Source organism: Ochotona princeps, chromosome 18 (assembly GCF_030435755.1).
Source record: "Ochotona princeps isolate mOchPri1 chromosome 18, mOchPri1.hap1, whole genome shotgun sequence".
Taxonomy (NCBI): Eukaryota; Metazoa; Chordata; class Mammalia; order Lagomorpha; family Ochotonidae; genus Ochotona; species Ochotona princeps.
This window is the reverse complement of record NC_080849.1, coordinates 48,429,524-48,455,088: the sequence shown is the minus strand read 5'-3', so window position 1 is coordinate 48,455,088 and position 25,565 is coordinate 48,429,524. Positions and strand designations below refer to the sequence as shown.

Below are 25,565 nucleotides of genomic sequence, written 5' to 3'. Positions count from 1 at the left end.
TCCTATCTTCTGCCCCTTTGTAGTCACAGCTGTCTACACTTAAGTCATGTCTTCACCCAACATCAGAAACTTTATTAACGTTATTAACCTATCAATGGCACAGGATCGACACTCCCCTTTCTCCAAGACACAATGTATCTGTGTGTAGGCTGAACAACTGCCCGCTGTTGCATTACTACAGGCCCTCTGGGTTGGGCCCAGGGCTCCCAACGCCCTCTCACATTGTGAGACCATCACACTGATGACTTTAGTCAGCTCCTGGAAGTCTACACTCACTCATGAATATTTGGATCTAGATGCTTCTGCTTGGGTTCCAGAGCAGTTTACATCTTTGTTTATTGCATCTCATTGAATGTTCCCAAGCCATCTAGTATGGCCTTGCAACTAAATTCATAAACTTGCTGTGCTACTGCCAACCTCATGATCACCCTTCAATTCCATGTGAAGTCTGGTTCTCTTTTAGAGTTGCCCATCTGAGTAGCCATCCATCCTTCCACCGGTCCGCCTATATGCAATGAGCTATTCATCGTCCTCCTGTGAGTTAAAGACTGAAAACTTCATAATCTTCCTTACTTCATCAATCAGTACAGTCAAACACTTGTCTTGTATACATCAATGTATTTTCTTTCTGGCCCTTATTAATCATCCTATTAATTGCCTGTGGAACAAAGAACCTCTTACCTATAGTAAGTGCCCCTTTCCAATCCATTTTCTACTTTGCGGTTAGGTAAAAACTATCTAATGCAGATTTTATTTATATCTTACCCCCAACAACTTTTAGTATTGTAATAAAACCAAATTCCTTAATCTTCTCTAGAGAGCTCTGAAGGTCTGGCAACTACCCCCTTCTATGCCTAACCTCACTCGTACTTTATACCCCCGGTACCTTGGCATCCTTCATGACCTCCAATCTAAAGGCTAGAACTGCTCACAAGACACTTGCTCTGTCTGCAGAACTCTCTTTTATGCAGCTGTCTTCCGCATCACATCCTCATGGAGGCTGCCCATACCTCCAGACCAGGCCTTACTCTGGCCTGTAACAGAGTAAGAGTATTTATCCAGTGATGGTGTTACTAGGAGCAACGAGTTAATGAGTCTGACATGTTCATGCTGGTGTTTATCACACCTGTGTGTCTGTAGCAAATGTTACTATTTATTTATTTATTTATTTATTTATTTATTTATTCATTCATTCATTTATGTATGCCTTGATAATTTAAAAACATTTCTCATATATCTATCAAGGGCAGGTAGTTAAGTATGCTCTGGGAAGTAGACTCAAGAATGTATTACATAACCATCAGTGAACTCTTGGCACGCTTGCAGTCATATTCCTTGATGCTGCTTTCTGTGTGCTCAGCAGGAGGGCCATGTGGCTGCCAGACACAGAGGCTTGTCAACATGCCCTATCCCTTTGCACAAGAACAAGGTTTTTCATTTCTCTTCTGGGAGTCTCTTGGGAGCTTGTTGTAGAGTTGAAGGATCCCAGCAGCCATCAGGTAGTGTCCTAGTTCTGCTAACTGTGGAGGGCTTCACTGGCCCCCAGACAACATGCAGCGTCTATGCAGTCCAACAAGTTTTATTTTCCTCCTCTGAACCTCCACAGCACTGTATACATGGCTGCCACCACAATGGACAATAGTTACGGTATGGGGTCTGCTCCATTCTGGAGTTAGGAACAACATCTCATCTTAATGACTAGGCATCCTCAGTGAACAGTACCAGTATGACATCTCACCAGGGTCACCTGAACTATCAGAGGGGCAACTAGATCTCATATCCAAAGGGACCATAGCATGCTGTCTGAGACACTAGAGGGATACAGCATGTTTTGAAACAAACTTCCACCCATGCAAAGCCAGCACCTGCATCCTGCAAAACTTGTGGTTTGGTTTTACTGGTGGCCACAAGCCATACTCAAATGGGATGTTGCAGATTACTGCTTAGCTTTCTGCTCCCACTTTTCTTTGTGTAGTATTGGACTTAACAATTATTAAAATGAGGGCCCGGCGGCGTGGCCTAGCGGCTAAAGTCCTCGCCTTGAACGCCCCGGGATCCCATATGGGCACCGGTTCTAATCCCGGCAGCTCCACTTCCCATCCAGCTCCCTGCTTGTGGCCTGGGAAAGCAGTTGAGGATGGCCCAAAGCTTTGGGACCCTGCACCCGCGTGGGAGACCTGGAAGAGGTTCCTGGTCCCGGCATCAGATTGGCGCATACTGGCCCGTTGCGGCTCACTTGGGGAGTGAACCAATGGATGGAAGATCTTCCTCTCTGTCTCTCCTCCTCTCTGTATATCTGGCTTTCCAATAATAAAATCTTTAAAAAAAATTATTAAAATGAAATAAAATGTAAAGTTCAGTTCCTTGCTGGCACCAGCCACATTCCATGTGATTAGTGGTGTTGCATTCAGAGAATTCTGGAAACTGCACTGTCCTACTGAGGAAGGCTAACTCAGGCAAGTGGATGGGGCTGCTCTTGCCACAACCACTGAAGCCCCCAAAATGCTCCCATGGACTATCCAGCCCTTCCAAGTTTGTTGTCTTCTATGTGATGAGACGCCAAGAGCTCACTATTCCCCAGGCCAAGTCATATGACCAATATTGGTTCTAGTTTTTTAGTACTATTACTTGTTTACTTGTACTTACAAGTAGTTCCAGTTTTGTGAGGCTGCCACAGTCAATGGGCTTGTTGGTGCCATGACGCGGTCACAGACCACTTAGAGCAGCTTAATATAGGGGAGGGGGCCTGAAGCCCTGTCGGAGGGAGCTTATCAATCTACCCTGTGTCTCAGCATCGTTACAGAACATTAATGAGGTTGGGCTTGATTTAAAAACCCATCCCATGCATTATGGACTGGGAACATTCCGTTCCACAGGCTCTGGGAATTACTGATATAATCCTAGCTCTTTTTGCTAATCAGTGTTGTGATATGAGGACTACCATTTAACTCCAGAGTTTTGGTTTCCTGTCCTTAAAATGGGGCTGTTCCTGACCTCCGTAACACAGTGTCCAGAGGTTTAATGAGTTAATGCCTGCAGAGAACTCCAGTTCTTTGCATTCAGACAAGTTGTGCATCATTATTTCTGGTAATTCTCACGGAGCAACTGGGAGACGTTAGTGCTATTATGTTTACTTCTAAATCGCTTTTCCTTCTCAGCATTTGCAGACCACCAAGGCTTTGCAGACCTTAAATCTGAAAATGAAGCAGGGCCAACAGCACGAGCACAGTAATGCAATGTGGGCATTCAGCTAGTTTTTTTCTTTCTTTAGTGTGAGCATAACAGCAGTTCTTCTGGGACCAGAAGCAGTGACTGGCCTGGAATTTCTCCCTGCATGAGTCTGGTGGTCAATCTTATGAGATGCAAAGTTATACAGTAACACAGCGATGCTGTCAACACTTACACGCAATGATATTCCCGTATCTGTTCTTCATTCTGTTCTCATCTTTCTTAGCAGAGTCCCATGGTGCTGACTGTCCTTCGAAGAAACTCTGAAAGGAAGGGGGAAGGGACAGGAAGCATTACAATTGGGTGTAATCAACAAAGGCAGCTCAGTGATGGAGGAGACTCTGAAAAAACGGGGACCAAGGGCCAGAGCAAGGATGTCCACAGCAGTGAGAAGAAAGATGATTAAACGGCTTTATCTCTTGACTTCTTCATTTAGGCACTGCTAAACACGTTTTCCTGCTTTCTCTAATGTTTTACAAATGCAAGAGTGGAGGTGCACAGTGAACAACACAGAACAGATGATCACCAGTCTTCCTACGCTACCTGGATACGTGATGCAGAGAAAAATTGAATGCGTCTCTCAATTTTTTAATTACATAATCATTTTTCACTATTCTTATAAGAGATACTGATATCTTTTTTCCCCTCTCTGCTTGCTAACTGAGAGGATTTGGCATTATTATTCCTGGGGTATTTAATCTTCAGTTATTGGATGTATTTCTTTTCTGTTTCAATTATAATAAAAAATGTCCTCTAGTATCAGCAGAAAGGAAGCTTTTCATTTCCAATTTAGTCCATGTAACATTTTAATGATTTCCCTTTATGAAGTAGGGGGCCGTGGAAGGATGGTAGCAAGAAGGACTCAGTGATACTAATTTCTTGCCTTTGTCTCACCTGCTCCTGTATTTCTTGGTACCAGGTGGGAAAGAAGAGAAAAAGTGAAGGAAGTGACATAAATGGCATGGATGAGAAAGGCCCCACTCTGAAAGGCCTGAAGGCCACATGGTGTCAAACAGTCTTGTTCTCAAACAAGCCTGGGATAGCAGTTCTCTCTTCCCAGTTGAAGTTCCTCCTTTCCCATGTCCTCCTCCCAGCATCTTGGCCATCTCCACCACTTCCCAATGCTAGTGACTTCTTTTTATGGGCCCTTGTTTATTAGGTAAGTTACACCTCAGTCTTACTGCAGTTGACACATCTTCTCCAGGGTCTCTGGGACTCTGCTCCACCCATCTGCATGTCCCATAGCACCCCGACATGGAGTGGACGATGCTCAGCATGCTCTGTCATTTCTACCTATGTCTCCACTGCCTCATGGAAGTAGTCTGGCAACTACTGACTGAAGGTATTCATGGCTGCAAGCTCTGGTTAACAAACATCTTTGTCCTGAACTCAAAATTAAAGCTTTATTTCTCCTTCTTAAGTATATGCGTTCTAAGACTTGAAAAACCTGCTTTCTTGTCACCTGTTAGTATCAATAATGCTGTTAACATTCACATATTGCTCAGCTCTCATCAGAGACTAACTGGGAAAGAGTCACTCTCAGCTCTTTCCCAGTCTTGGGCTTCAGATCTTGTCCTTATCAACACATTCATACCTGACATTATATCAGTACAAGTGTGAAAAAGATGAAACTATGCACATAAGGGTCAAGGAGTTTAAATAACCTCTCTTTAAAGGCCCCTGAGTCTGATCATAGATCATGATTATCATAACAGCTTTTTTTGTTATTTTGGAAAACAAAAACAAAAACAAAGTCCATGACAGCCGATCAGGTTTAAACACACTTTACACACAAGCACTGTATGATGCTGTTTTGGTCAAGAAGGGATCACATACGAGGCCAGGGTCTCATACAATTATATTGCCTTGTGACATCATGATCGGCTGAGGCTAAGCGCACTTTGCATGCTTACCCAACAATGAAACTGATTAATGATATATTTCTCAGAGTGTGTCCCCGTTGTCAAGCAACACGTGACTGTATATGAATGGTACTCTATCAAGATAATTCAGAAAGTTTGTGTAAAAAATGGAACTAGTCTGAGTTGGATGAAGAAAATTTGAAACCCATGCTTAATTTTCTTATAACATATATTTTCCATATATTAGGAAAACTGGTTTGCACCAAAATAAATTCACACTTTTAATACTAACTTTTACACAAGTGGCTTGAAATAGCTTCCCACGTTGCTAGTTGAAGGGCAAAATTCAGTGTGATGCAGCAAAAAAATAATTTTGAGTTATCAATAAATGAAGTAAAAAAATACAAGCTGTGAAAGGTTACTAGTGCAAGATCATTATGTAATCAGGATTGATTCAAGAATGTAGCTTCTATTCTGTTCTATAATACACTTCAACATAGCAACAGAGATTTTCAGGTCAGATATTCTTTTTGTGAATATTGTCTTTGCTACTTTATGGATGACAATGAATTTGCAGTTGCATAATAATTGTATTTCACTGACAACAGCCAATTTTACTTGGTGTTTGTACTGATCTAGCCAGTCATCTCACTTCCCTCTGTCTTTTTCACAAATCTAGAGCATTCTCCTATTTTGTTTCTTTGTGGTCAGATGGAAGAAGCAAACAGATTAAGGGAAAATATCGGGTTTTCCAGCTTCGAGCATGGAGGAAATGCCCTTGAGTCACTGAGGTTGAGCCACACAATCAAGTGCTTCCCACGCTTGATCACAGAAGCTCTTCTGTGGGGCAGGCAACAGCCATGGTGTCATGGCTGTGTTTCATGAGTATGCCTGTTAAATGTGGGACTTGCATTTAAAACCAGTTATATGAACTTCATTGTTTTCGTTTAATTGGTGGCCAGGAAGCAGACTCAAAACACCAAATGGAACAATAACTAATCTCATTTCATTTGAGCACTATAGTTACAACAGTTTCTTAAGGGTAGGGCCCTCAGATCTTCTCTATTTCTGAGCATACAAGATGGAGGGGTAGGGAATTCAACATGTGCCTGCATTATGAACACATCTCCACTAGAGTAGTCTCCATGCCTTATGGCTGAAGGACCTGACACAACCAAGACCAGATCTCCATGTTTTCTCACTCTGAGTCCACTGCTCCTTCTGTGTAGCTCTTCTGTGACAATGGCTTTGAAGAGGAGAACAATATTAAATCTACATATTGAACACACAGACCAACATTATTGCTTTCCACCCCTAAATTATGTCTTATCTACAAGTGAAGGATTACATCAAGAGGATGTAAAAAAATTGTCATGTGAACTTTCACTTAGCTGTTGATTACTTTACAGAAGAATTCTGCTTTTTAGCTTATTTGATATGTTCATGGCAGGGACACAATTGCAAGAGAAGCAAGTTCCTGCGCAGAGCCTCTCAACTTCCTAGCGGGGAACTATGGAAATCATTGCAAATGGCAAAATGTATTTTTGTAAGCAAAAGAAAGACAAAGAGGTGCCCACAGAAAAGACTTGATGACAGATGATAGCCAGTCTCTCGACTCCCTGGTAGGTTTGGAGACTGTGTCTCACATTTTCTGGAACAATCTGACACAATTCACCTGCATCATTACGATCATATGTCCTAATCCTTGGGCTGGAAAACAAGATGCCTTTGCACAGCACAGAGACTGGGAGGAAGGGCCTTCAAGAAGGACTGCTTTAGTTTTGTTGGCTAATTTTTTATATTACCTTTTCCCTTTGAAATGGAGATTTTCTTTCATAACACTGTAAGATAAGCCCAGTGTTAAATTGTTATGGTTTTGGTTAACAGAAACTTTCAAAATATCTGAGAAAATATGTACCTTTACACCTTAGACTCTTATTATTCATGCATGGCATATATCTAGTTAGAAAATAAATCTTGGCTTATATTCAGAGAAGCCATGACTTGATGATACATGGTCTCTCACAGAACGGGCCCTGGCTGTTTTCCTGGTTTGGAAATTCTCAGAGCAAAAATGGTAACTGAAGCGGGGACATGGCCATCAGGATCAGGACCTGCTTTCTGCCTGGTCCAGGGCTTCTCCTATCTCAGACATGCAACCCCAGAGGGAACAGATGTGCCTCCTTCATTACTCATTCCCCTGGGACAACCCCGAGTCATTTATAAATCCACAAAGTAGGACTGACGACCAATCAGGTATCTGGGCTTATCTGTAATTAAACTAAGCAGTCATATTCTATTCTGTCCTATTCCACTGACTTTTGGCTTTTAAATGTGTTTTCACACAAATTAAGCAAAGTCAACGCATATTTCATAAAATCTTCTCTTGTGTGCTTTTCTTCGGGGAAGAACCAAAGCTTCTTTAGCTCTTCCTTTTTTATCTTTAGGAGCCCAGAAGGTATGCATACACCTTTTAAATGATATAAACTGACTTACTGAATGCTTTGGGAAAAATTCTACTCTGAATCAGTATTCATGGAATGAAAGTACGCAGCAGATAACTCACGGTGCATCTTGAGAAGAACGGGTTCCATTAGACATGGTGGAAGTAAAGCCAACCAGTTCTGAGTCCCTCCCAGCACTGAGACAGAAAGAATTGGGTCCCTTGAAGGCGGTGGGCCAGTGTCTGGCCTCTGGCTACTTGGGGGGAGCTTTGCTTGCCACCTGCTTTCCTTTCCCTGTCATGTTCCATTTCCCCCGTGATGCCCAATTCCTCCTGCCCTTCACCTCACACTGATGTTTGACAACACTTACGAACAGGTTCACTAAAATCAAGTTCAACCAAGGCCCAATGAGAAGACAGAAGTCACAGTTGAGGGAGTCAAGGCAAGGATCATCCCCAGCCAACAGCATGCTTCTCCTCCTCCTTGGGGCAGTAACTTAAGGGCAAGCCTGAGGGACAGCGGCGATGGCCAGAGCTCCTAGTAGACTTTTTATAGGAGAAACTGCAAATACAATATGCACATTTAAGCAATATTTAGTGCTTAGGGCAGTTTTTTAATATGCAGGTACAATTTAACACAATAACTATGGGGTTTTTATTATGAACAAAACACTTTATGTATGTTGGGGATTTAAGTTAATGGTCTCACTGTGCCTTTTGTTAGAATTTTCATAAATATACTTATGCTTTTATTCTATTTAAAATGTAATTAAAGTGTTTCTTCTGACTACCTGAGCTCATATATACTAAAAAAAACAGGCAGCAGACTTGGGAACCACTTGGAAAGAGTAATAAGTCTGCGAAACAATAAAAATGAAACCGGGCGAGCTCTGGTGAATACCAATGACTTCTCCTCCTTAAGATGCTGCGCTCTCCATGGGCACAGAGCAGAGGGAAATTGAACATCCTGCACACTGTCATTTCTTCCTGAATAGGAAACATGTTTTTGTGATTCAATAACCATCCCCCTCCTACCCCTCCTACCACCATCATTTTCCACAGGATATAATTATACATCTCAGTGGCCCACCTCAAGAGAATGTTACTCCAAAATGATGTACTCCGTTAAAAATGCCACAGCCCTCAGATAATAAAAAACGAGAGAGAGTGAGGGAGGGAGGGAGGGAGGGAGAAAGAGAGAAAGAGACTATTCAATACAAAAGCTGCCAGAAAGAAAGGAGGAAGGTCAAGGCTGTCTGTAACATGCAGTTTGCTCCCAGGCAGTGCAGGGTCAAGTGTTTTAGAAGCTTCTGAAATCGAATTTTTCCTCCCTTTCTCATATGAATGAAACTGTGCATATAAGATGACTAAAATCATCACCCTGAGAAAAAGAAGATAAACTCACTGGGGCATGCAAAGTCTCTGAACTTTCTTAGTTTTCTGCCCCTGCTTCTCGTATAGTTCTTCCAACCATTGTATTTTATTAGGTACATATACACTATTCATTATTATAGCACTAAAGCAGCTAAACACATAGACCACCATCTGATGGGACACAGGGTGGAGTGCTGATGGGAAGGGGAGCTGAGAAGTTCAGGCTCAGTGGTAGCAGTGCTCAATGGTCACCATCCATTCTCCAGTGTCCTGTACGTAGGAAGGCAAGGGGAGTGTGTGATGCTTCAAAGGCAAAAGAGGTAGGGACTGAGCGACAATAGGAATCGAGCTCCGTAGATTGTTTTATGCCTAAACACTCTAAAATCTTAAGTGTGAATGTTCCTTGATTCTTTCTGAATGTGTATGTATTGGAGATGCAGACGAAATGGGTCAAGGAGAGAGAGGTATCTTCCACCTGTTGGTTTAGTCCCAAAATGTCTTTGTCAGCCAGGGCCATCCAGGCTGAAGCCAAGAGCCATGAACACAAGCCAGGTGTCCCCAGGGTTTCAAGGACCCAGAACTTCAGCTATCCTCTGATTTCAGGGGTGCACATTAGCAGGAAGCTGTGCTGGGAGCAGAGGTGGGATTCTCACTCTGCTATGTGATGTGGGTCTCAACAATGCCACCCTATCAGTGATTCTTTCAAAGAAGGTGCTAATCTCTTAACACTTCAAGTGGTCAGCTTTTATTACAACTTAATCTAATTTGAAATCTTGCAGGATTTTTCTGTTTTACAGGACTCAAGTGGGTGATGATTTTGGTAAAAAGTTTTCATATAGTTGCTTTCCTTTACTTAACATCTCTTTCTCTTTGACAATGGAACTGAACTTTGCAACCTTAAAAAAATACGCCAGTTTAGTACCTAGAAATAGCCCCCACACCACCCCATGAGGCCCAGCATAACTATAGCACCTTTTTTATTCTATTGAATATTATTCTGAATGGAGGATTTTGTCAAAGCCTTTTCACAGCAATGGCATGTATTCTCTGTTGATGAATATAGACTTTGGAGATTTTTGAAACTCTAGCAGATGAATATTTTTAATTGTGTTTTACAGAAAGGGAAATTTAGGATCAAGGATGTTAAGCAGTTCTCCTGAAATGATGCAGTTGGTGAGCAAAAGAATTGCGCCCCAGAGCCAAGATCAACCCCACTTTGAACTCAGTGCCTCTCCTGTCTGGGCATGAAGCTGACTGAAGGCTTTATGCCTCCTGTGTGGCACAGCGCACGCAGCAACCTCAAGTCCCCCTGCCTGTGGGTTATAAACCACCAAGCAATTCTGGTGACCCCGCTCTCTGGGTTGAGTCAGTGATTTTTTCCAAAGGTTAGGAGAGCATGTGCACCCTAGAGGGACCCTTAATCTACTCACTCAGATTTTCCAATTTAGAAGCCTCCCTTCTTCCCACCTTCAGAATCCCTGCTGTAGTCAGCTGTTGCTAATGAAGTGACATCTCCCTCAAGGGTACTGATGCAGAAAAATGTTGAAAACCACTGATGAAGGGACAGGAGTGGGGAAAAAAGCCAGGCACCCTTCAGGTGAGTGACGGAGGGAAAAAGGAGTGGCAGTGCTAAAGTGCAGAGCAGTCATGGCTGCTGTACATCCCACTGATAAAAACAGTGTTCTGGGGTATTAATAGAGACTGACACACAGCAAGGTGACTTTAATGAGGGGAGGATCTGAATACCAGAGGTAGTGAATTTCAGTGGAGTTTTAATTTTAAAAGGCAGAAGGTGGCTGTGAAGGGATACTGGGATATTCAACCCTTTCCTAGTCTGCATTCTTCTTCACTTTGCTTTCTGGAAGACAGCTTAATAGCCAAGAGTCACATTTGCAGAAGTGCCCAGGCCGTCCTCACAACTGGGATGCCTCCTCTGTCTTCCCGCACCTGTAGCTTAGAGTCCCTGATTTCCTGACACTCATTTCAGGGATCATCACAGGGAGGACATTCGTCGATGTGAATATCAAAGACTGGACTTGCAGACTCCTTCTTCCTGATAGGGTCCTTGATGTGTGCCATGCCACGGGCTCAGCTGTGCAGAGGGACCAGACAGCAAGGGACTTAGATGAGTGGTTAGAGTCACTGCAAATCACTTGGTCAAGACTGACTTTTTTGAGCTGAGTTTGAGTTGAGCATTGTCTAGCTTTTGATTATGATGTTCATCCATGAGATCCATCCATCTTTTGAAGACTCTGGAACTTGATTCTGCCTGGCCCTCACTGCATGACCCTGAGAATCCCAAGGAGACCACAGGAAATGGACAGACTGCCAGAACAGTGAGGTCAATGGGTGACCTGTCACAGGGACCAAAAGAAAGACTGCGTTGTTGTAAAGGCAGTTCAAAGAACCAGATTTAATCACTCACATTGTAGTACCTATAAGCTATGTTGGATTAAGTCCCACCTTCAGGATTGCCACCCACAATTCAAGGGGAAAACAATTTTCATTTGCCCTCTGATGTACATGTTCTCAACAGTGTTAACATTGTCCAGGAACTGCAATTTCCTCCACCTCTGCACCTGACGTGAACAGTGACTTGTCAGTGAGCCCTGGCAAGAGGCAGCTCTCCAGAGATGAGCAAGTACACCACCCTCAGAAAACACATCTCCAGAATGGCTAGAGGAAAAGGGATGCTTCAGCAAAAATCCAGAAAGCAGCCAGAACAGCTAGGTTGTTTCTGTCTCTTGCCTGAATCATTGCTGTAGCTCCCTCGCTGGTCTCTCTGCTGCACCCCCCAGCTTATAAACTTACACTACAGATAACTATTTTGAATGTTTTCTTCATGCACATTTGAACTTTGGAGGGAGAGATTACCTGTTTACTGATTCATTCCCCAAATGCTTGCAGCGGCTATTGCCGGGGCCAGATTGAAGCTAGGAGTTTGGAAAGTCAACTCATGTCTCCCATATGAGTGGCAGGGATCCAAGTACTTCAGCTATCACTTGCAGCCTCCCAGGGTGCATATTAGGAGCAAGTTAGAACTGGAAGAAGGGCTGGGCCTGAACAAGGACAGACCATATGGGATTTGGATGGTCTGAGTGATCTTTTAACTGCGGCACCAAATGCCTGCCCAAACAATTAACTCCTTCGAACACATCAGGGCACCTGCCACTTTCCTACTTGAAAGCCCAGTGTCTCCACTGAGGACATGGTCCTTAGAAGGACTCAACATGTCTGCCATGCCCAGCATGCAGTAAGTGCTTAATTAAGGATGTCAATGACTATTTTTTCCTAATTCTCAAGCTTGTTTTTGATGACAACACCTCCTTGCTGACTTTGAAGACAATTGTTGTAATTGGTTTTCTGATATTGTTTTCCAATTCTCCTCCCTTCCTGGCCTGAAAAGAGTTCTATAATTTCCTATGTTGATTCTATACAGCCTTTAGGAGTGGGACAGTTGCTTTATTCCTTGTCCATCTATTCAGAAGACCAACACAAGCCAACAACCTTATTTACTATATTACTTGGAGAGCTGTGGGCTTTCAGACGTCCTGACCTCAGAAATCACGTAAGTTCCATCACATGTGGATGAAAATCTAGAAACAGTTTTTTAGAGATGACATGCTTATAAATGGATGAATATAGCAGAAAAAGGAATTTTAATTAGTGCGAGATATACAATCCTTTCTGGAACATCTATTGATTTATAAATCCTATTGGCACAATTAGCAAGCTCTCCCTGCAACACCCAGGTCAGAGAGATTAAGGATAAAAATTTGGAATGGAGAACTATTTTAGAAATTCAGAAAACACGGTTACAGATATTTTTCAAATGATCTAATAAAAAATAATTGCATCTCAATTTACTGTCATCAAACCCAACGTCTACTCTTAAAAAGCAAGCATTTTTACTGAAAATTACAACCCATATTTCTAGTCACAGCAGCTGTCCTTTATTGACACAGTTTAGCCAAATGTCATTTCTTATTAAAGATTGTGGATACTGTCACTTCTGAGTCACACAGACTCTCCCTCACGGGGCAAGTCTTGGCATTCAGTCATAGTCTGCGGGAGTCAGGAGAAGATTCTGAGCCAAGCTGAACTCATGAGCCTGCCCCAGACGCTGGGCAGAAATTCAGCATGGCAGAAATTCCCACGAGTTGCTGACTGATCATCTATAGAGACAGAGAAGTAGGGTAGCTTCCCTCGGGAATCCAGACTCACCTCTCCTAACAGCTGCATCACCTTACTATAGGCCTTGGGTGTGATGCTTTCCTCATCTGACTGCATCCTCTAGAACCTGACTCACTAGCATACCTTGAGGATGGGGAGTTATGGGAAGTCTAGGGGTAACTGCAGACCAGAATCCCAAGGGATAAGCACATGCCAACCCAGAAGGTCTTCCTGGATTGTCATCTAGGAATTCCTTCACTTTTTCTCTCATGCCCTTACCACTTTCTTCCCATTTATTTAGTGACTTTCACTTTAGTATTATATGTTTAAAGACATTTACTTGCAAATAAGACTGTTATTATTATAATAAATATAAAGCCAGTAACACATACTATGGTTTAAGACAATAGAAAAACAGATGCAGTAGTGTTGCACTCTAGCCTGGCACACTAGCTCAGTTCTATTCTAAACCCAAGACCTCTGTTCTGGGTGAGAGAATGAAGAAGATGATACCCACAAACACAACATCACTAATGAATCAGAAACACCAAGGGACAACTGTGGCAGACAATCTCTTTCTCAACCTACACATCAGCACTTCACAAGCAGACCTAAGTTCACCATGTACATTACCAGTTGTTTGCATTCACTCTTGGGGAGAACTCTGAATTTACCAACAACACAAAGCATTCAAGAGGTAAAGAGTACAGGCTCCAGCACCAGAAGATTTGGACTTAAATTCCAGCTCTAATCTCTTCCTAAATATGTGATGACTACAGATACATTCTGTATTTCTGTATTTGTCTTCCAATTTTTTCCGACTGTATTTCTACAATTATTTAACAGGACTGCCCTCTGCATTAAAATCAGTGACTATCAATGGAAAGAATATGCAGATTTGGTGCATATAGAAAACCACAGGGATGTTATCAGCACATTGGAGGCACTTGAAGAACTTCCATGCAAATGCACAGGGAACCAGGATTGCAAACAGTTTAGTCCTTTTGAAAATCCGTGTGCTCCACTTGGGGGAGGAGCTGGGTCTCATCCAGCACCTACCTGGGACCCATGAGGAGCTCAAAAATACCAGTGAACAGACAAATAGCAATTAAAAACCTCAAGATTCACACATCATTACTATATTTGAATTTGATATATTTCAGACCTACTTCTTAAAATTTTTTTCTTTAAATGAATTGCAATTATGTCTGAGCAATCTATCATTTGACCTAGACATACCAGTCCTGGGAATTTACACCAACAAAATGAAATCAGTGTATAAAAGAGGCTTATAAGGTTCATCTGCAAGCACAAAAAACCACGGATAGCTAGAACCATCCTGAAGAACAGGAAGTTAGCAGGGGGAATCACAGTTCCGGACCTCTGGACATACTATAGGGCAGTGGTTATCAAAACAGCGTGGTACTGGCACAAAGATAGAGAGGAAGATCAATGGAGCAGAATAGAAACACCAGAAGGAAACCCACACAGATACAGCCAAATAATCTTTGACAAAAAGACAAACAACAATCCAGGCAAATGGGAAGGTCTGTTCAATAAATGCTGTTGGGACAACTGGTTGATAGCCTGCAGAAACAAAAAAATAGATCCACATCTCTCACCATACACTAAGATCAGATCTAAATGGATAACAGATCTAAACCTACATCCAGAAACCTTCAAACTTTTGGAAGAAAATGTTGGAAACACACTGCAACACTTAGGGGTAGGTCCTCACTTCCTAAAAAAGACTCCAGATGCAGTAGAAATCAAGACCAAAATAAACAATTGGGACCTCATCAAACTAAGAAGCTTCTGTACAGCTAGAGAAACAATCAACAAAGTAAAAAGGCAACCCACAGAATGGGAGAAGATCTTCGCGCACGACATAGGTGATAGAGGGCTGATCTCCAGAATATACAAAGAACTACAAAACAACCAAAATGTCAAAACAAACAAGCCACTCAAGAAATGGGCATGGGAAATGGGCAAACACTTCACAAAGGAACAAACCCAAATGGCAAATAAACATATGTAAAAATGCTCAAGTTCCCTGGCAATAAGGGAAATCCAAATTAAAACATCAATGAGATACCACCTGACGCCAGTAAGACTGGCCCACATGAATAAAAGCACCAACAACACTTGTTGGCGAGGTTGCGGGGAAAAGGGATCCCTACTCCACTGCTGGTGGGGCTGCAGGCTGGTACAGCCTCTATGGAAATCAGTATGGAGAATATTCAAACAACTCAAATTCAACATACCGTATTATCCAGCAATAGCACTCCTAGGAATATATCCAGAACAATTGTTTTATGAGAAACCAACATGCACTCCTATGCTCATAGCAGCACAATCAGTAATTGCAAAAACATGGAAGCAACCAAAATGCCCATCAACAGAGGATTGGATAAGAAAGCTATGGTTCATCTACTCCATGGAATACTACTCAGCTATTATAAAAAACAAAATGCAGCTCTTTGTGGCCAAATGGGCCAAACTGGAAACCATAATGCTAAGGGAAATGAACCAATCCCAAAAGGTTAAATACCACACGTTTGCCTTAATTTAAGATGATATGATGTTATGTATAACATGTTATGTTATGAATGTTATATGTTGTGTATAAACTAAAATTGAAGTGTAGGTGAGGTGGTCACAGAAGGTGGCTGGGAACTCGCATTTACTTTTAACATATTGGTTACTCATTACTATGTCAATTAATTCCATAATGATGTAAATTTTTGCTGATGGTATGATGGAGCTTTCAATTGACTGGGATGATACTCTGCTGGCTCTGTCTTCAGACCAGAGAGGGTATACCTAAGAAGCCGTTGAACTTGACTGGACAATAAGATGCTGGACTCTAGGTTTGGTATACGCTTGCAATGGGGGAATCTCAACTGAACTTGAGCTGTGTTCATGCAACAAGGTGGAGGAATCCACCATGGGGGGAGGGTTTGGGGAGGGGTGGGGAGAACCCAAGTACCTATGAAACTGTGTCACATAATACAATGTAATTAATGAAGAAAAAAAAAATAAAACACACAAATCAGAAAAAAAAAAAAAAAAAAGAACCGGGGCCACATATGGGATCCTAGTGTGTGCAAGACAAGGCCTTTAGGTGCTAGGCTACTGCGCTGGGCCCTTTAGTTGGATTTCCTGTGAACTTTAGGAAGTGTCTTTGCCAAAGCTAGCTAGAATTACAAATCTGAAACTCACTGAAAAAGGGATTGACCTTTTTGATATTGTTGCGGGGTGTGAGCAAGATCACGCCAGACAAGTCTAGCGTTTATTAAGGAGTCTTTATTAACCAAGCTTGGTGATAACAACAGGGCCCACTGGAAATAGCAAATCTCAATCCCATATAAACACAACCCCAAGAGAAACAAATGGTCATTACCCTCAAATCCATCCGTTAAGCTAAAGACCTTGTCCCAGCTTCCCGAACAATATAAGCATCCTAAGAGACATGCAACGAACAACCTGGACACACTTACAAAGCAGCAGACATTCACGTTTCCTTGAGTTCAATGCCCATATTCCATCACTGCTAGACCTCACCTCTCCTGGAACTCTTGAAAGTATACATTAGAAATATAAAGCATTTAGCATTGCTGTCTTTACTGTCCCACCCGAGCAGTAAACAGAGGTGAGGAATACAGACACACAGGGGCCATGCTCAGGGGATACCTGTCCTCAGTCTGTCCATGGAAACCAGAGAGCAAACAGGTACTGGGGAGGCCAGCAGTCACAGTGCTGAGCGATGAAAGAATGGGACCAGGAGAGCAAGCCCCTGCCTTTCGTGGGCCTCTCTCGGGCCTTGTGAGGGGAGAGCTTACACTGCAATTCAGTCCCGCCACCTCTCAGGTGACCCTGAACTAGCTGCCTACACTAGCACAATTTCACCATTTTTTGGACTGCTTAGATGAAATATCTTTAAAATTTGTAATGTATATGCTTAAATTGTCCTTGTGTTTTTCGTGCTATTTTTTTGCATAGGAAAAATAGCTTTTTAACTTTGCTGTACTGTATAGCACATTGTTGTTATCATTGTTGTGAAAATGTTTTCTTTAGTCCTTCATCCCCTCATTACTGTCATTACTGTAGCATTTACTTCTAATTGCCACTTGATTCTGCATGAGAAGTCTATCAATTTTAAATTTAAAATTTTGTCCATACTTGTTTTCTTGTATTGGAAATATAATTTAATGCCATGATGATTCAATTTAAGTATTGCAGCTTAATTATCAAGGTTGTTTTCCACGGTAACCTTTGCAGTCTCTCTAAGTTACTGAAAGGAATATGTTCCAGTGTTATGTTGGTTCATAGATTAAAAAATGAGCTGAGCTGATTCATTCCATCGGCACCAGTAAAAAAAAAAAAAAGAGGCTTATAGCAGCTAAATTCACAATAGGCATATGATTCAACCCAGATATCCATTACTTGATAACTGGATAAAGACACTGCAATACATAAACACTATGGAATAGTACTCAGCCACAAAAAAGAGTGAAATCTTGTCTTTTGCTTCTAAATGGACCAATGGGAAACCATTATGCTTAGTGAAATAAGCCAGTCCCCAAAAAACAAATGTCATATGCTTTCCCTGATCTATCATAACCAATCCACACAGCACAAAAAATCTACACAAATGAGTTTGACATTCTAGAATTTGATTAGTCGTTATGGACTTTGTTTATACTTCTGAGGAATAGATTGTTTTCTTTTTCTACTTGTGTTGATGCTTTTATCTAACGGAGTGTTAAGCCTATGATTGCAAAGTGAAATGAGAATATGCCTTCGTTATAATTAGGGAAAAAAAAAACAAAGCAGGAAGGAGGAGGGTGGGTTGGAAATGCAGGCAGGAGGGAAGGTAGGGTGGGAAGTAAACTATGCTCTTATATCTGCATTGTGAAATACACGAGATTTGTTCAGTTTCTTTAATTTTATTTTTTATAATGATTACATGGTTGATCAGGTTGGGAAGGATCAAGGTTTAGGGAAAACTGGGTGAACTTATTGTTTCCAATTTGCTATTTCTTTTTGTTGTTTATGGGGGAAGGGGAGAGACAAAGGGGGAAACCACACACAACTTCCCAAACACCCCAGTACCCAGGGATGAGGAACTGCCACCTCATATTAACCCAGAGTCTCGATGTGTACATACTCTGAGGATTCTGTTCAAGTGCTTTGGATAGTTCTGGAATGCTGTCGATTCCACCGACCCAAGGATGATGTCACCCTCCCAGTGTCCATTGGCTGATACAGTAAACCTCAAGTCTCTATTCACCTAGATTTTTGCTGTCATCATTTGGCTGGGGTAGTTGTCCAGTCTGTTCTGTTCTCCTTCTCCTAGCATGACTCCAAATGAGCTGCCATATTCTCCTTTTACAACAGGGCCTGGTTCCTCTGCTCTGCCTTTTTCACTAAGTAGGACACGTTCTTTCAGGTGAGCCCAAGGAACCCAGGCCAGATGACCCAAGGAACCTGTGCCAGATGACCCAAACCCCACCGTATCCCCTGCCCCTGGGGCTCATAAACCCAGCACCCACCTCACAGGCAGGCGCCAGGACCTGGGTCATGTGACCCAAGCCCCGCCAGATCCCCCACTCCCGAGCTCACAAACCAAACATCCACCTAGAAGGTGGGCTCCAGGACCTGGGCCAGATGACCCAAGCCACACCACTTTCTATAAATACAATTTATAAACATGAAAAGGAAAGAAAAGGCACATTTTGCATGGAGGGCATGGATCTCGGAGTTTTAAAATTCCTCTAGCATTCTATAGTATGTTTTGTTCTTTTTCCCTCCAGAATCACAATCTGCTGGAAGGATAACAATTAGTTTAAGTGAACCAAGGTCAGATGCTAAAAGGAAGTAGTCAAAAGTTGTATTGAGAATCTGCTGATGTTTTTTAAAAGTGAAGAGTTGGCCCCAATTCAAGGAACGAGATATTAGATTAAACCCTGGGGCCACATGGTTCAAGTTTTTATTTAGAACTGCAAGGTTTCAGATTAAACAAAAATAAAATGCTTTGTGCTATTATTTGTACAGCCTCAAAACGTTTTTGGGAAAGGAGCAATGTTGAAAGTAATGAAAACAAACTTGGGGGTCAACTGCGAGCTGCAAACAACAAAGACACAGAACGAACTTCCACACAGTGTCTACGCTGGTATTTCAGCAAGGGAAAATTCACAAAGGGCCCTTGAAGCTTTGCCAATAAGTGTAATAAGGGTGGGGGGAACTCGGGCTCAAACTATTTTAGAATTCTTTTAGTGAAAACAGAATAAAATATCAATTCAGCAGTCATGAAAACAGGTGACATTAACACAAGCTCACGTGTGAATCACAATCACTTTGTCCCAAACGCTGTGCTAAGTGCTTTACCCGGCACCCCCAACTCACACACACAACCTTGTTAACCAACTTGGTGTCTTCACTCAGTCTCTCCTTACAGCTATAATCTATGCTGGATTATTTACAAGAAGTTGCAAGGATAGTATGGAAAGCTTGTATCATTGTAGTATACTGGAGCAGTGATTGGTAGAACTCAAGTGTACAGTTCTGTGCTGTCCATACATGTATCTCAGTACAGATTTGTCCAGCTTCTTGCATCCTCTAGACAAAAGCCAGAGTTGCTGGGAGGCCTGAGGCAAAAGAATCTGCTCCTTCTCAGCTGACAGCCCCAAGGGGCTTTGTCACCCCCATCACTCAGAGCTCACTCCAGAACTGAGGGCCACTACCCTGGGATGGTGCAGATGTTGGTCATGCTCCAGGGACTGGGTGCTCAATAAGGTGAAATCCTGCCACAAGCAGGATGAGACAAGATTCAAGACAATGCTCAAAGAAGACAGCAGAATGAAGGAGATCTTTGTGCATCAACCAGGATGTGCAAGAGCATGAGGGGTACTGTGAGAGAGTAAGAAACACTCAGAAATAGACAGGAGAGAATAAAAGCACTGAAGTTCCTATGTGCTCAAGATCAAGGGCATGGTGACAAGTGCTTCCTCTGCTTGCTGGGTTCCACCTTCTGTGGTATACCATGTTCCTTCACTTTCATTGCCTGAAAACACCAGCTATTTGGTATAAATCAGCTTACCCTACCCTTTCCAAGTATTTTTCTTTCTGGTGTCTATTCATCTATTTGCTTCCTTACAAAATTCTCCTGTAGCTATTATAGGAGAGGACTGCAAACAGTTCGAGGACAATGAAGTTAAAATGGTTGTTTTAATTCATGCATTGGTTTCTGTTCTTAAATTTTTGCAGACCCCTTTTACACATGCATTTCAATTTCTTTGCACCAAAACAAACATCTTTTAATTCCTTTACCTTAAACATTTTGAAATATCCTTGTATGCACTACTGTAATTTACTTTACAAATCTTAAGAAAACTTTACACATATAAAGGGAACAGATTTCATGTATTTCATAGGTACAATTCTAACATAATCACATTTTCCTACCACTTTCATTCTTTCTCTAAATCCCTCTCCTTTTTCTTCTTTTTTTCTTTAATTTTTGCAAAAACATAATTTCAGGTCACTCTATAATCACACTTGATGCATCACCAATCATTATCAGCAAACAAAAAGTAGAAAGAACACAATTCCACAGGAGACGAAACAAAGGATGGGAACAAACACATCACAAACACAGATGTCTGTTTTGTTCCTGCACATTGTTGGATAGCCTACATCAACTACTACATACTAAAGAAACACGAAATTTGTCTTTAGGGACTGGGTTATTTCACTAAACATAATGGTTTCTAGTTTTATCTATTTTTTTTGCAAAAGATTTCATTTTTTGGCTTTATAGAATTAATATTAATTGAATTAATAGAACATACACACAGCATATTTTCTTTTGTCATTGGCTGACGGACACCTAAGCTGATTTCATACCTTAGCTATTGTGAACTGAGCTGCAATAAACTTGGGGATACACAATTCTTTCATTTCATGATTTCATTTTGTTTGTCTGGGCAAATTCTCCAGAGTGGGACAGTTGAGTCTTATGGTGTATATATTTTTAGATTTCTGAGGAATCTCTATGAAATCCACATATGAAATTTGTACTACTTTACATTCCCACTAACAGCGGATTAGAGTACCTTGCCCTCCATATCTTTGTTATTTTTTCATTTCTGGATTATAATTATTTTAGTTGCATTGAAGTGAACCCTTGTTGTGGTTTCCTTGATGGCTAGTGATCCTGAGTATTTGTTCATATGTCTATTGGCCATCTGAAAAAACTCATGTTCACATCCTTTGGCCATCTTGCAACTGGATTGTTTGATTGATTGCTGTTAAGTTTCTTGAGTTCTTCACAATCCTGAATATTAATAGTTAATCAGTTGCAAATTTTTTCTCTCAATTTTGCTGTCTGCCTCCTCACTTTGTTGAGGGTTTTCTTTCCACTGCAGGAGCCTCATAACATGATGTAACTTCATTTGCGTAATTTTGCTTTTTATTGCCAGTGTTTCTGGAGTCATTTCCAAGAAGTCTTTGTCTATGCCAGTGTCTTGTAGAGTTTCCCCAATGTTTTCATCTAATCCTTTGATGTTATAGGTCATAGATTTTGATCCTTGATTAACCGTGAGTTGATTGTTTGTTTGTTTGTCTAATGTCTAAGGAGTATGGTTTCATACTTCTGCATGGACAGATCCAATTTTCCCCAATACCATTTGTTGAGCAGACAGTGCTTTCTTCAGGGACTTATTTTAACTTGTTTATTGAAGATTGATTGTTGTAGCTGCACAGGTTAATTTCTGGGGTTTAGATTGTGTTCATTGGTCTACATGTTTATTTTTGTGCCAGTATGATCATGCTTTGTTTGTAATTGTCCTGGGATATGTCTTAAAATCTGATATTATGATTCCTCTTTTGTTGTTGGTTTTGCTGTTTAAAACTGCTTTAGCTATTTATGATCTCCTGTATTCCCACATAGATTTTAGCTTTTTTTTTTTTTTCAGATTTGAGATGAATGTCCTTGCTATTTGGATTGGGACAGCACTGAATCTGTAAATTGCTTTAGATAGCATGAATATCTCGATAACATTAATTCTTTCAATCCATGATCATGGAAGATTCTTCTGCTCTTTTTATTTATTTCTATTTATTTACTCCAATTTATTTCTTTAATGTCTTGTAATTTTCCTTGTAGAGATCTTTTACGTTTTGATTAAATTTATTCCTATGTATTTAACTTTTTGTTTTTGGCCATTGTAAATGGCACTGATCTTACTAAGTTCTTTCTCATCCATAGTATTGTTTGTGAATACAAAAACAACTGATTTCCCTGTGTGTATATCATATGCTATAACTTTACCAAACTCTTTTATGAGTTCCAACAGACTCTTAATGGGGTCTTTTTGAAAAAAAATTTCCCATTATTTTTAGCACCAGAATTAGATCATGGGTTGCCTGAAGAGGGGCCATGTTCCCACTTCAGACTTGCAGAGCAAAACCTGTGTTCAAAGCAAATTGTTGCTGGGTGCTTCTGGCGAGGATTCCTTTAACAATGACCAAAGCCATTTGCGTGGTATGGGAAGTGATGGTGACTCTCCATTGGCAGGGATATTTTACATTTGCACTATCCAACACACAGGCCACTTACTACTACTGAACACTTGCAAGGAGGTAGGCTAACTGAAGAATATTTAATTTAATTTAAATACCCCTGTTGCTAGTGGTGACCATTATGAACAACTCAAGTTTGATTGACAAGTTTCCCCACCAAAGAATTTCACAGATGGCCTGGCCCAAACCGTCAGAGAGGGTTCCTTGTTTGAGTCACAGATTCTACGACATAACTGCCTTCCTGAAAAAGAAATACAATTTTCTCTGTGTTGTGGGCTGAGAGATGAATTTTGCACCCTATGCCAAACATGTGCTCTCACAAATTGAAGTTGAAGCACCTTGGAGGCAAGGTGCTTAAAAAGAAGGAATGAGATCATATTAGAATGAGGGGAGAGAGAATCCAAGACTGATGTCCTCTGATGAACAGACAATTAGAGCACACACAGACCCCAGGAACATGTGTCCACAGACAGACCAGCAGCAAGCTATGGTGAAAGGCGAAGAAACCAGCCCAGCCCTCAGCTTAACCTTGTGCTCACAACCTCTGCATTACAAGGTATAAGTTTCTGTGGCTCAAGCTGCCAGGACTGTGGTGCTTTGTTAGGACATCCCTTGTAGATGAATCCCTTAGCATGCTATGTGATGAAGCATTTCCAGCTGGATGCACGCACATTACATTGATGTGACTATGATGTGTAACCTGGAATGCCAGAGTGGTGATTTAAAAGGCATATCTGCTTTCCAGGTGTCTGTCATGCCCATGATGTCCTATACAGTGACACCACCTAGCAAGTCAAATGGAAGCTGAGGCTGTGTGGCGGGCACTGAGCAAGTGAAGCACAGGACTTAGGGGATGCTGCGTACATGTCAGGAAACTGACATAGTCTGGCTCAGTAGGCACAGTGCTCCCTGGGCAAGCTGAGAATCAGTGCAGCATATATGCACACACGATTTCAGCTTTTCAGAACATCCTTTCTATGTTAATGCTGACATTCTTTTCTTTTAGAAGTGTCATGATCTCTGTCTTAGTCAAGTGGCAGATTCCATGAGCTGGGAGGCATCTTCTCTCAACAGTACAGCTCTGTGATTTGCTCATTACAGGCCAGCCAAACCCCACCAGCATGGCCCTCTTGACCAGCGTCCAACAAAAAGGAAACACACACCATGCTGGTAGCCCGCTCCTCAGAGTAATTTGGTATTAGCACAAGGTGAGCTCCTCCAGCAGCTGGCATTAATTAAGAACTAGATTGGACAGCTATGGGTCCAACAGCAATCTGTAAAGTCCTGGTGATTACACTAGGATCAGTTAAGGTCCTCCATGCCTTGCTTCTTTCTTCAGCCAAGCCTGCTACCTTGGGCCTCAGACTGACAGAGTCTTGCAAAGTTGTGGACTTCCTATCTTCTCCATTCCACATGCCTAGCCATAGAAGGTAACCTTCAGAGAGGTCCTTCTAGTATCCTTATCATTCCACAATGCTTATATTTAGACCATCCCTGATAAATGAGGTTATCCTCCAGGGTCCAGTATCTTCCACAGGGGGGATTTCACAATAAAAGAGTGTGTCAGTCCTGATGCACTTTCAAACAAGCAGCTACAAGACCCCTTTGCAAAGAAGAGTCACCTGCTTTGTATATACTTAGGACGCTAGGTGGACAAACGAGTGAAGAAAAAGGGTGAGCACTTCAGCAGGTAGGAGCATCTAGGGGCTGGCCAGGCAGTGCAGATCTGAACATAAGCATTAGTGGTGATCCCATTTTGCTTTGCCATCCCAACCCAGTGAGGGTTAGCTTTTGAGGCTTCAACGATTCTCTGAGTCATTTCTTCTTCCTAATCTTCAGCAGGTACATCAGCTTTGCATACAACCTAGAACTTCAAATGAACTTCTAAGCAATTACATTGCCACTGAAACGTATAATGTGATCAGGGTCTTTCATTTATTTATTTTTTCATTTTGCCTCTGCTCTCACTGATGGCTGTAGCAATCCTTCAATCAGAAGTGAAGGGTGAGGCTTAATGACTTTATGTATAATTTAGTTTTCTGCAATATGCTTCTGTGCTTCTGTTTTGCATAAGCTTAGGGCAGCATGGCTGTTTTTCAGGTCTGCAAGGGTGCCAAAGATTTATGTATATTACAGCTCTACCTTCTTATCTTACAAATTCTTTCATTGGAACTGTGCACTCAAGTCAAATTAGCTGCCATAAAATATCATGAAAGTTCAGCCCAGGAGAGAGTAGATGCTTTTATGCTGTTCTGTCCGCAAAACAAAATCGTTCAGGCCACTTTGCACTTTGGCTGCTGTATTCCTTCAGATAGTATCTTTACAAAGATTCTAGGAATGTCCTTTTCATTTGTTTATTTTAGGTATTTCTTGGGTAAGCACTGGGAAGCAGATATCGGGTGTTGGCTAAGACACGCTACAGAAACAGTGTACTCCATTCCCTAGGAACACTGACGTGAAATCATATTTTATGCTGAGAAATCACATTTCCACTTTGTAGATGTTGTTATATTTTTCCAGAGTCCACCTCCTTCCTCACCCTCAACCTGGCTCCCATCTTGCCTCTCCCCTGACTCACATATTTACAGGCAAATACAATATATTTGCTTTTTCGTTACAAAGCTGATATTTGAAGTCTTTAGAAGCACACAGATGAGCTCAGAACAGAATATTCTTTGGATAGCTTTTCGAGGTGTATCTGGTAATTGCTTGAACGCTTTCCAGGTTACCATGCCTAGATAACATCAAGCACACGAAGTACATACATCAGTACTAGTAATGTTTTGTTCTTCATTTGGATTGTCGTTATGAGTGTGACCACAAGACAAAAAAAGCCCTTCGTTTATCTATACACTTTATGCACAGAAACAACAAATCTGTAAACATTGCCATAAATCTAA

The 25,565-nt window shown here is 41.5% G+C and overlaps 1 protein-coding gene across 4 annotated transcripts in view; it reads right to left on the bottom strand.

Moving 5' to 3' along the window:
- PTPRM (protein tyrosine phosphatase receptor type M) overlaps nt 1–25,565 on the bottom strand; it is a 787,515-nt gene that overhangs the window by 98,208 nt on the left and 663,742 nt on the right. For all 4 annotated transcript variants that reach the window (XM_058676819.1, XM_058676821.1, XM_058676820.1 and 1 more), the window contains one exon: nt 3,404–3,491. In XM_058676819.1, the coding sequence (XP_058532802.1) occupies nt 3,404–3,491 (88 nt within the window). The remainder of the gene's footprint in view (nt 1–3,403; nt 3,492–25,565) is intronic.